Source organism: Emiliania huxleyi, assembly GCF_000372725.1.
Source record: "Emiliania huxleyi CCMP1516 unplaced genomic scaffold EMIHUscaffold_64, whole genome shotgun sequence".
NCBI lineage: Eukaryota > Haptophyta > Isochrysidales > Noelaerhabdaceae > Emiliania > Emiliania huxleyi.
This window is the reverse complement of record NW_005197198.1, coordinates 637,073-647,463: the sequence shown is the minus strand read 5'-3', so window position 1 is coordinate 647,463 and position 10,391 is coordinate 637,073. Positions and strand designations below refer to the sequence as shown.

Below are 10,391 nucleotides of genomic sequence, written 5' to 3'. Positions count from 1 at the left end.
GAGGGCGGCGGAGGGGCGGTTGGCGGCGGGGCTGGTGGCGGCGGTGAGGGCGAGGTGGAGGGCGGCGGCGGCGAGGGCGGCGGAGGGGCGGTTGGCGGCGGGGCTGGTGGCGGCGGCGAGGGCGAGGTGGAGGGCGGCGGCGGCGAGGGTGGCGGAGGGGCGGTCGGCGGCGGGGCTGGTGGCGGCGGCGAGGGCGAGGTGAAGGGCGGCGCGGCTTCGGGTGACAAGCCGTCATCGAGAGCCTTCTGGGCCGCCGTGCCGGCAGCCTCGCCCGCAGCAGCCGCCTCCTCGGGCGACTTGCCAGCGAGGACAGCCTCGCCTGCCGCCTCGCCAGCCGCATCAGCCGCTTCCGGCGACAGGCCGGCATCCAGCGCCTTTTGAGCCGCCTTGCCCGCAGCCTCGCCCGCGGCCGCCGCTACCTCTGGCGACTTGCCGGCGATGATCGCATCGCCCGCCGCCTTGCCCGCCGCATCCGCCGCCTCGGTCGATAGGCCGGCGTCGAGCGCCGCTTGAGCCGCCTTGCCCGCAGCCTCACCCGCGGCCGCCGCCACCTCGGCGCTCTTGCCGGCGATGATGGCGTCGCCCGCCGACTCGCCTGCCGCATCGACAGCCTCGGGCGACAAGCCATCGTCGAGCGCCTTCTGGGCCGCCTTGCCGGCAGCGTCGCCAGCGGCCGCAGCCACCTCGGGCGACTTGCCTGCGATGATAGCCTTGCCTGCCGCCTCACCAGCCGCATCCGCCGCCTCTGTCGACAGGCCGGCGTCGAGCGCCTTTTGAGCCGCCTTGCCGGCAGCCTCTCCAGCAGCGGCCGCCACCTCGGGGCTCTTGCCGGCGATGATGGCGTCACCCGCCGCCTCACCCGCGGCCGCAGCTGCCTCGGGCGACAAGCCGTCATCGAGAGCCTTCTGGGCCGCCGTGCCGGCAGCCTCGCCCGCAGCAGCCGCCTCCTCGGGCGACTTGCCAGCGAGGACAGCCTCGCCTGCCGCCTCGCCAGCCGCATCAGCCGCTTCCGGCGACAGGCCGGCATCGAGCGCCTTCTGGGCCGCCTTGCCCGCCGCCTCGCCGGCCGCCGCTGCCTGCTCGGGCGTGTAGCCTGCGATGATGGCGTCGCCCGCCACCTTGCCCGCCGCATCGGCAGCATCCGGTGACAAGCCGTCGTCGAGCGCCTTCTGGGCCGCCTTGCCCGCCGCCTCGCCGGCCGCCGCTGCCTGCTCGGGCGTGTAGCCTGCGATGATGGCGTCGCCCGCCACCTTGCCCGCCGCATCGGCAGCATCCGGTGACAAGCCGTCGTCGAGCGCCTTCTGGGCCGCCTTGCTCGCAGCCTCGCCAGCAGCGGCTGCCTCCGCGGCCGTCTTGCCCGCAATGATCGCCGCGCCCGCAGCTTCGCCCGCCGCGTCGGCAGCATCAGGTGACAAGCCGTCATCGAGTGCTTTCTGAGCCGCCTTGCCGGCAGCCTCGCCAGCGGCGGCCGCAACCTCGGGGCTCTTGCCCGCAAGGATAGCCTCGCCTGCCGCCTCGCCAGCCGCATCGACTGCGTCCGGCGAGAGGCCGGCATCCAGCGCCTTTTGAGCCGCCTTGCCCGCAGCCTCACCCGCGGCCGCCGCTACCTCTGGCGACTTGCCGGCGATGATCGCATCGCCCGCCGCCTTGCCCGCCGCATCCGCCGCCTCGGTCGATAGGCCGGCGTCGAGCGCCGCTTGAGCCGCCTCCCCGCAACCTCCCGCTTCGCAGACTCTCTTCGCGGCGGGCCTGGAGAGTGGCAAGGTGGTTGTGTGGGATTCGTGCCTACGGACCATCAAACACGAGTCGACGAGCCACAAGGCGGGAGTGACCCATCTCGCCTTCTCTGGCAGCCGGAGGCTTCTGACTCTCGCCGCTGATGGCTCTTTACATTGTCAAGATGACGTCGAGCTTCTCTTTCGGGTCCAGCTCCCTCCCGCACACTTTCATTGTTGGCTTGGCTGGGACGACCGGCTGCAAGCTGCGCTGGTCGCCTCGGCCTCGGAAGTGCGGGTATTTCAGAGCACAGGAAAGCTGCTTGCGCTCCTCGCACCGGCAGAAGGAGGAAAGGGCACGAGTATGCAGTTTGATTACGCGCCAGAGCTGGAGCATTCCGTTGTTTGCTTTGCGCGTCCTTCCGATAGTGCCACCGAGCCGCTTTTCTTGCTGAGGTTTGCGCTCAGGGCTGCTCTCGGGGCGAAGGACTCGGTGACCACAAGTGCTGAGCAGGACATCCGTGATTTTGGACTGCACAAATCGGAGGTGCCGGCTTTGGTGGTTGTCCCTCTCCCCGAGCCCGAGGCGGCAGCGGAACGTGCCTTACGTGCGCGGGTCCAAGGTCGCCTTGACCGACAGCAGAGATTGAGCAATTTCAAAAGCTGGGCAATGGATCAGCGGAAGCTGCAGGACTGGAGGCGTGAGCGTGAGATGGACGAGAGCGAGACTGAGACGTTCATGAGTTGAGAGTGAGCCGTTTGACAGCGCGGAGACTGCGCGTTTTTTTTTGCTGCATCGCTCTGGGGCCCGGAGAGTCCCGAGAGTTCGTGCCGAGACCACCGACCACCGTGCCGGCGTTGCGGGCCTCCGCATCGCGCCTCGCCGCGCCGCGCGCCGGCCGTCGTGCGTTCTCCGCTTCCCCCGCCGGGCCCGCGCCCGCGGCCCGGCCTCGGCGGGGCGCGCGAGCTTGAAAGTGCGTGTCTCGTTTGACAATCATCAATGTCAATGTCAGGTTTCGCTTTCGCATGGCACAGACTCTTACAGAACAGATACGTAGTAGCCGTGCCACACCTCACTCACCATGTTTTTCGTACCCTACGGCCACCTGATGATGGGTACCGCAGTCTTGTCGACCGCGAATCCCGCGCTCTCCGGGGGAGCGCAAAGCCCGAGCCACCCAGAGACGCGGCGCTTCGGCGTGAAGCATCGGCGCCGGGGAGGGGGAGGAGGCAGCAGAGGCCTCTACGCTGCTCTTCCCTTCTTGAGGTAGATGCGCTCCAGCGTCCGCTTGGCCTCGCAGCTGGGGAAGTTCTTGAGGTCGTAGTAGTGCGGCGCGAGCTCGATCAGCCAATCGCCCTTGATGTCGGACACCATCCGGATGTAGTTCTTGGAGGTGAGCACAAACTCGTTGTACACGCACCACTCGGGCTTGTGCTGCAGCACGGTGGACGGGTGCAGCGCGACCACCTGGTCGTGTCAAACGCGTTCTCATGATTGATTGATTGATCCATTCACTAAGAATTAGACCGGCGAGGCGCGACCGCCTGGTTGTCCTTGACGGTGAGGTAGTGGCCGGTGCGCTCGAGGTGCGCCACCTGCATGAAGAAGCCGGCGAGCAGGCACTTCCGGATGTTGGTGTAGTACTCCTTCGAGTTGAAGTCTGGCGACTTGAGCTCGAGACCGAAGCGGTTCATCACGCGCATCAGCTGCGCGCGGATGGAGTCAGCCGACTTCATCGAGCGCGCGTTGAGGAAGTTGTCGTAGCACCACGAGGCGGACTCCTATTCTCGAGCGTGGGGTTGCGAGAAGGATCCGCCCTCCTCCCTCTTGCGCCGCGAGGCCGGCGCCTGGTTGTTCTTCCACGCGTGGTATACGTTGAGCAGAGTCAGGTGGTCGCCGTCGACGTGCTGGAAGCGCGCCTTGGCCTCGTCGGCCGCCTTGGCCGCCTCGCGGGGCCGCATGAACGGGTTGGGTGTGTTGAGCATCGAGACGACGGAGAGGATCTCGTTCGAGCACGAGAGCTGCGGCGAGTAGAGGAGCATCTTTGCCTGCGGGCAGTGGCCTGCGGGTAATCTCGGGCAATCTCGGGTGAGCTCGAGCGAGTAGAGGAGCATCTTTGCCAGCTGCGGGTCGAGCGGGAACTCGGCCATCATCGAGCCGAGCTCGGTGAGCGCGCCCTCGTCGTCGAGGGCGCCGAGGTAGTTGAGCAGCTCGAGCGCGCGCATGAGCGTCTCGGGCGCGGGCGGGTCCATAAAGTCAAAGTGCACCAGGTCCTGAGGAGGGTGGAGTGGGGTGGAGTGGGGTGGCGTGGGGTGGCGTGGGGCGGCGTGGGGTGGCGTGGGATGGAGTGGGGTGGAGTGGGGTGGCGTGGGGTGGCGTGGGGTGGCGTGGGGTGGAGTGGGGTGGCGTGGGGTGGCGTGGGGTGGCGTGGGGTGGCGTGGGGTGGCGTGGGGTGGCGTGGGGTGGAGTGGGGCGGCGTGGGGTGGCGTGGGGTGGTGTGGGGTGGAGTGGGGTGGCGTGGGGTGGCGTGGGGTGGAGTGGGGCGGCGTGGGGTGGAGTGGGGTGGCGTGGGGTGGCGTGGGGTGGCGTGGGGTGGCGTGGCGGCGCGTGGCGGCGCGTGGCGGCGCATGGCGGCGCGTGGAGGGGGAGAGGCGGGGCGGGGGGCGCGCGCCTCGATGCCGAGCTTCTTGAGCTGCAGCACGACCTAATTCATGGGCAGACTACTCTTAATGAACTGATTTCGATCGGTGGAGAGCTTCTCGAGCTGCAGCACGACCGAGCCGAGGTTCGAACGCAGGATCTCGGGGTACGTCTGCTCCATCAGCTCCGTCTTGTACGCAACCTCCGTGTAGAGGCGGAAACACTTGCCCGGCTTGGTGCGGCCGGCGCGGCCGGCGCGCTGGTGCGCCGACGCCTTTGAGATTGGCGAGACGAGCAGCGACTCGACCCGGATGCGCGGGTTGTACACCTTTTGCTTCGCGAAGCCCGGGTCGACGACGTACACGATGCCGTCGATGGTGAGGGACGTCTCGGCGATGTTTGTCGAGAAGATGATCTTCCGGCCCATCGGGTCGCCCGGCTTGCGCGGCGGCGGCGGCGGGTCGAAGATCTGTCGCTGGCGGTCCATCGGCAGCGTCGAGTAGAGGGGGAGCACGAGCACGTCGGGAACCTGTGTTGGAAGACGGAACATCCTCCTGCGTGCTGCTGCTCCTACTGCTACTGCTACTATTGCTGCTGCTGCTGCTGCTGCTGCTACTGCTGCTACTACTACTACTACTGCTACTGCTACTGCTGCTGCTGCTGCTGCTGCTGCTGCTCCTACTGCTACTGCTGCTGCGGGCACCTGGTCTCCCAAGTTGTCCACCTCCTGCTTGGTCTTGCGGCACGCGTCCTCGATCTCCTGCTCGCCCGTCAAAAAGACGAGGATGTCCCCCTCCCCCTCGCAGAGGTGGACCTGCACCACCGTCCGGATGGCCGCCTACGGGACATGTCTCGGACATGGCATGGGCGTGTCCTGGCGCCCCTGCACGCCGTCCGGGTGGCGGCCTCGAGGTAGTCTCGCTCCGGCTCCGGCGTGTAAAAGATCTCGACCGGGTGGAGCCGGCCCGGCACCTGGGAGAGAGAGAGGGGGGGAGACTCCGGTCTCGTACCGGGGTGTCGAGTCGGACTGCTCTTCGCCTCTCTCTCCAGTGGGCGTGGAGGAGGGCGAGAGAGGGTGGCAGTCCCCCCGCCCCAAGCCCCCCCCCCGCCCCAAGCCCCCCCCGCCGGCCGGCCGGGGTCGGGCGCCTTCATGAGCGGCGCGTCGAAGTAGGCCTGGAACTTGCCCGCGTCGAGTGTGGCGGACCTACGTGCGGATACGCAAACATCGGGGTGGGAAGACGGTCTTGTGCAGTGTGTTGAGAGCACCGCGTGAATACGGGGGGCTGCGAATACAGTGGATACAGCGGAATACCACCGAAAACGGCTGAATACAAGAACACGTATTCCGCTTCTGGGGTGTGGCGGACATGACCACGAGCTTGAGGTCTGGCCGCTGGATGGCGACCTCCTTGATGAGGCCTAGCAGGCCGGCACAATCTCGCGTGATCTCGCGTCTCTCTCGGGCGGGAGGAGCCCGGGGCCTCCTCGGCGGCGCCGAAGAGAATGTCGGTCGAGAGAGTACGCTCGTGCGCCTCGTCTAGGATCACGGCTGCGTACCTATAATCGCTAAGTACGAGTTAAGTACTAGCTCACTCACTAGGATCACGGCTGCGTACCTGGACGCACAGCCGCGGCTGGGGTGGAAGACTGTTGCGAGTCGGTTCTGTGAGTCCTCTCCACACCGCTCGAGCGGCGGTCTCACGAGTCATGTGCCCCCCCCCCCCCTTCTCATCTCGAGTCTGCACACCGCTCGAGCAGCGGGTCCGCCATCGCCTAGTAGACGGGGTGGCCTCCTCTCACATCACACACAAGGCCCGGTGGGCGAGCGGTCTGAGCGTGGCATCTCGCCTCGCGCAGCAGCATGCCGTCGGTCATGTACTTGAGGATCGTCTTTGTGCCCGTCATGTCCTCGAACCGGATGGTGTACCCCACCTGTGAACAACAAACACCTGTGGGACCCCACCCCGTCCTCACGTCTCGAACCGGCCGCTATCAGACACATCAACGAGGCTCCCATCTCTGGCAATCTCTGGCCATCGCTGGCTGCTGCTCTGGTCACTCGCAACCGCTGCCACCACCGCCACCGCCGCCACCGCCGCCACCGCCGCCATCACCACCACCACCGCTGCTGGCTGCTGCCGTTGCCGCCACTGCTGCCGTTGCCGCCACTGCTGCCGCTGCCGCTACCGCCGCTGCTGCTGCTCCCGCTGCTGCGGCTGCTGCTAATGCTGCAGCGGCGGCGAACCTCCTCGCCGAGCTCGACGTCCATCTCCTCGGCGACGCGCCTGCGCGGCGCGAGGATGCGTCGCCTCAGCTGAAGGGGAGCGGGACAGCGGGACAGCGGGACAGCGGGACAGCGGGACAGCGGGACAGCGGGACAGCGGGACAGCGTGAGAGCGTGAGCGTGAGAGCGTGAGAGCGTGAGAGCGTGAGAGCGGGAGAGCAGGAGAGCGGGAGAAGCCGCAGCGGCGGCGCACTTGGACACCGACATCGCGGCGACGCGGCGCGGCTGGGTGCACGCGACCATGCGCTTGCCGCGCGTGACGCCCGTGTCCACCATGAACGACGGGATCTGCGTCGTCTTTCCCGAGCCCGTCTCGCCAACCAGCACCATCGTCTGGTTCTTGCGCATCATCTCGAAAAACTCGTCCTTCTGCTCCCACACGGGCAGCCGCTTGCGCGTCTCGAGGATCTCGTAGAACCGCCTCGAGTACGGCCGGTTCGTGTATGGGTTGACGCCCGTGCCGGAAGCCGTCGAGGCCATCAGGCCGCTACAAGCGTGCGCGGCGGGTGAGCGGGCGGCGTTGCGGCGGTCGCGGCGGTCGCGGGATCGGGCGGTCGCGGGGAGCGGCGGCGGGGCGGGCGGCACGCCTGGTATCACCCACGTCCAGCTTGCGCTTCTGCCCAGAGGCCTGCATTTGGTTGCTCTCCGCTGGCCCTTGCTGCGCCGCAGCGTCGTACGCGTCGACTGCAAAGATTTTTTCTAAATTTTTTTACTCTTCAAGCGATTCTGGCGGGGCAAAACGAGAAACTCAGATTTCGTCAGGTGGCGTTTATTTTTGCGTGGGGCGGACATCATGCTGAAATTCTGGAAAAACCTGACCGGCCGCTGCGGTGCCCCTACCTACCTACCTACCTACCTACCTTACTTATGGGAAACTAAAAAAGAAATCACAGGATGGGTGAAGGTGGGGTACTATACCAACTAGAGTGATGGTTGGTGGTACTATCCTGCAACCACAGTCCTTCCTGTGACATGGCAGGCCACTCTCAAGCCCTACAAGCATCAGATCACCCATTTGGGGAGGGTTGACATCGTGATTTCCGGGGAAAATTTCTTTTTCTGCTGTGAAAATTCCAGCGTGAAGAGAGGGAAAAACCCGACGGGAGGGCCCAGACCCTACCTACCTACCCCGGCATGATGTCCGCCCCACGCAAAAATAATATACACCTGATTTCGTAGCAAGACCCGGAGGGTTGCAGGCGCCCGGAGGAGAGGCAGCTCTTGTGCGCTTGTGCCGAGTACCTCTCTCACAGCACACTGACACGAGAGGGCGATGTCGGGCTTCGCCCCCTTTAAGCCCTCGGAGCTGAACAAGGAGGCCCGCGAGAGCATGCAGCAGAGCGGCTCGCTCATCCCGTCGCAGTCCCGCCTCAGCATCCCTCCGCCACCGCCGCCGGGAGGCCCTCCCGCAGGCGCCGATCCGTACGACCGCTTCGGCTCACTGCCCGGCTTCGAGTCTGGGGACTCCGCCGCCGCGGACGCGCCGGCGGCGGTCGGCATGTCTGAGGCGGAAGTGCGGCTCGCCAGCGGCATTCCGCCGCCGCCGCCGCCCGGCGGGCCGCCTTCCGGGATGCGCCCGCCACCGCCGCCGCCCAGTGGTCCTCCGGGCGGGAAGAGGCCGCGCGAGGCGGACTGGGTGGAGGCGGGCTCGGACGAGGGGTCGGACGAGGAGCTCGACCTGCGGGGCGGCGGCGTCGGGTCGTGCCCGCTGCCCGCCATCGGCAGCGCGCCCCCAAACTCGACCGAGGAGTGGGCGAGCGTGCACGACACGCCCGCGCTGCACAACATGCTGCAGGAGGACCGGGCCGAGGCGGAGAGGTCGCACCCGGACGTGCACCCGCTCCCGCCTGGCGCCTTCGACCTGCCCGGCCGCGTCGTCAAGCTCTCTGCGCTCGAGGAGTCGGCCGCAACAGAGGCGCCTCGCTGCTGCCTCTGCTCCGTCGCCCTGCTCCCTCTCTCTCTCTCTGCTCCGTCGCTCTGCTCCCTCGCTCTGCTCCGTCGCTCTGCCCCCCTCCCCCATTGACGAGATTACCCGAGATCGCGCCACCGCAGGCCCTCGACGCGCCCTTCTCGAACAGCACGCGCACCGGCCGGCTAGTCGCGGCGCACTGGCCGGCCGCGGGGGCGGCCTTCGTGGCTGGAGGAGGCGCGGCGGGGGGCGGCTTCGCCCCCGAAGGCGACGAGACGCTGCAGGAGGCTGCGGAGCGGGAGGAGGAGGAGGAGTGGCGCAGGACAGACGCGGCGCTGCCTCCGCGCAGGCGCCTCGTACACCTGCGCTCGAGACACCCTCGCGTCTCGTACACATGCTCACCTCGCGCGTCACGACTCAAGACTTCCCTCGCGCTGCAGCCGCTGCACTCGTCGCCAGTGTATCCCCGCGAGAGGAAGGGGGGGGGGGGGGGCTGTCGTTCCAGCCTCAGCCACGTGCATCCCCTTGAGCCTTCCCTGGGCCTTCCTTGAGCCTTCCTTGAGCCTTCGCCAAGCCTCCGCTGAGCCTTTCCCGCGGCCCGCAGGCTTCTGGTCCTCTTTGGCGGCGGCGGCGAGAAGAAGCTGACCGAGGCCGACGGGCGGCCGCTAGTCGACCTCCTCGACGCGCACCCCGCTCTCCTCGCAAACACGGTGGTCGCCCCTCGGGCCGGTAGTGCGGACCCTTGCCCGCCCTCCTCTTCTTGAGGCGGAGTGTGTGTGGCGCCGGTCTAGGCCTGCCTCGAGCTCGTGCGGCCGCTGAGCGAGGCCGAGTGCCGCGCGCGCGGTGAGCAGCTCTCTGAGGGGCGGCGGCGGCGGAGGGGGTGCGCCCCCCGGAGGCGTCTCGGAACGTTCCCGGTAGGCGAGTCGGACACGCTGGGCGAGGTGTGGCGGGCGATGGAGGAGAAGGTGCCGCTGGTGGTGGTGGACGCGGTGTGGGCGACCACGCGGCGTGTGCGCCGCCAGATCCTCCACCGCCTCTCCAAGAAAGAGGTCGCCTCCGGCTACGTCTGGCAGGCGCTGCAGTCGGGCCCGCCGCTGCAAGGCGACGCGGGGCCGTCGCTCGAGGAGGGGTGGGCAGAGGTGCTGCCGCGCGAGGCGTGACGAGAGAGAGAGAGAGAGGGAGGGAGGGAGGGAGAGAGAGAGAGAGAGAGAGAGAGAGAGAGAGAGAGAGAGAGAGAGAGAGAGAGAGCGTGTCCCAGAGGGGCTCGAGGGGAGGGGGCGAGCGGGCAGCGGCCGGCAGCGCAAAGGGTGGCGCCGGCCAAGGGCCATAGGCACAGACCATGTGACGATGCGCCGATGATATCCACACCTTAGTGACCGTCAACTATAGTGACGCCAGCGCAACGCCGGTGTGTCAGGCTGCCTCTGGGCCGGCGCGGGGGGCCCAGAGGGTGTCCATGCGGGGGGGAGATGGGGTCCCATGGCCCGCCGCAGGCGCCGATTTTTTGGGTTTTTTTCTTTTTTCGATTTTTTACTTGTTTTCATGGGAATTCGGCGTACTTGCGGCCATGCTATCACGCCTTGCGACAGCCTGTCGGCGCAGCTGCTGACCGTGCCATGATGCACAATTGATCACCTGCATAGCTCGCGGCCTTAGTATTAAAGCATTCAGTGACGACCTGATCGTACGGCCAGTAGGAAGGTGTCCTTCCAGCTGCGTGCACGCTTCTGGCGCAATGCGCGTCACCTCGGATGGGCTGCTGGCACTCTCGAGGCTATGCCTACACAGCCTCGCGCGCATGGGCAGTCAAGAGGGACCACGCACCTTCTCAGGACAGCGCCG

General features: G+C 67.3%; 3 protein-coding genes across 3 annotated transcripts; 1 reads left to right on the top strand and 2 right to left on the bottom strand.

Annotated features, from left to right (window-relative positions):
* Nucleotides 1-225: 225 nt before the first annotated feature.
* On the bottom strand, nucleotides 226-2,112 carry EMIHUDRAFT_105045 (hypothetical protein; the record flags this gene model as incomplete). Its single annotated transcript, XM_005763343.1, has 2 exons — nucleotides 226-1,749; nucleotides 2,054-2,112. Coding segments are annotated over 2 exons (1,583 nt in total), but the record flags the coding sequence as incomplete, so codon positions are not given.
* A 626-nt stretch (nucleotides 2,113-2,738) lies between these two features.
* EMIHUDRAFT_422288 (hypothetical protein) lies at nucleotides 2,739-7,311 on the bottom strand. The gene is made up of 14 exons (XM_005763342.1): nucleotides 7,228-7,311; nucleotides 6,834-7,127; nucleotides 6,602-6,641; nucleotides 6,166-6,288; nucleotides 6,104-6,129; nucleotides 5,724-5,913; nucleotides 5,537-5,560; nucleotides 5,215-5,328; nucleotides 5,060-5,170; nucleotides 4,493-4,885; nucleotides 3,859-3,989; nucleotides 3,591-3,789; nucleotides 3,258-3,497; nucleotides 2,739-3,183 (listed from the first exon to the last, which is right to left on the bottom strand). The coding sequence occupies exons 1-14, from the start codon at nucleotides 7,272-7,274 to the stop codon at nucleotides 2,959-2,961; spliced, it is 2,157 nt and encodes a 718-aa protein (XP_005763399.1). The 5' UTR covers nucleotides 7,275-7,311; the 3' UTR covers nucleotides 2,739-2,958.
* A 528-nt stretch (nucleotides 7,312-7,839) lies between these two features.
* On the top strand, nucleotides 7,840-10,169 carry EMIHUDRAFT_452591 (hypothetical protein; the record flags this gene model as incomplete). The annotated part of the gene is made up of 6 exons (XM_005763341.1): nucleotides 7,840-8,555; nucleotides 8,693-8,898; nucleotides 9,154-9,259; nucleotides 9,341-9,392; nucleotides 9,468-9,705; nucleotides 10,139-10,169. Exons 1-6 carry the CDS (start codon nucleotides 7,914-7,916, stop codon nucleotides 10,167-10,169), a joined length of 1,275 nt encoding a protein of 424 aa, XP_005763398.1. The 5' UTR covers nucleotides 7,840-7,913.
* Between the last annotated feature and the right edge of the window lie 222 nt (nucleotides 10,170-10,391).

Excerpts from the sequence above, each read along its gene's own strand:
- EMIHUDRAFT_422288 (XM_005763342.1), bottom strand. The coding sequence starts at position 7,274 with ATGCAGGCCTCTGGGCAGAAGCGCAAGCTGGACGTGGGTGATACCAG. Across the intron at positions 5,914-6,103 it reads GCGGACCCGCTGCTCGAGCG|GTACGCAGCCGTGATCCTAG; the intron begins GTGTGCAGACTC and ends TAGCGATTATAG. Across the intron at positions 3,990-4,492 it reads TGCGTTCGAACCTCGGCTCG|GACCTGGTGCACTTTGACTT; the intron begins GTCGTGCTGCAG and ends CACCCTCCTCAG.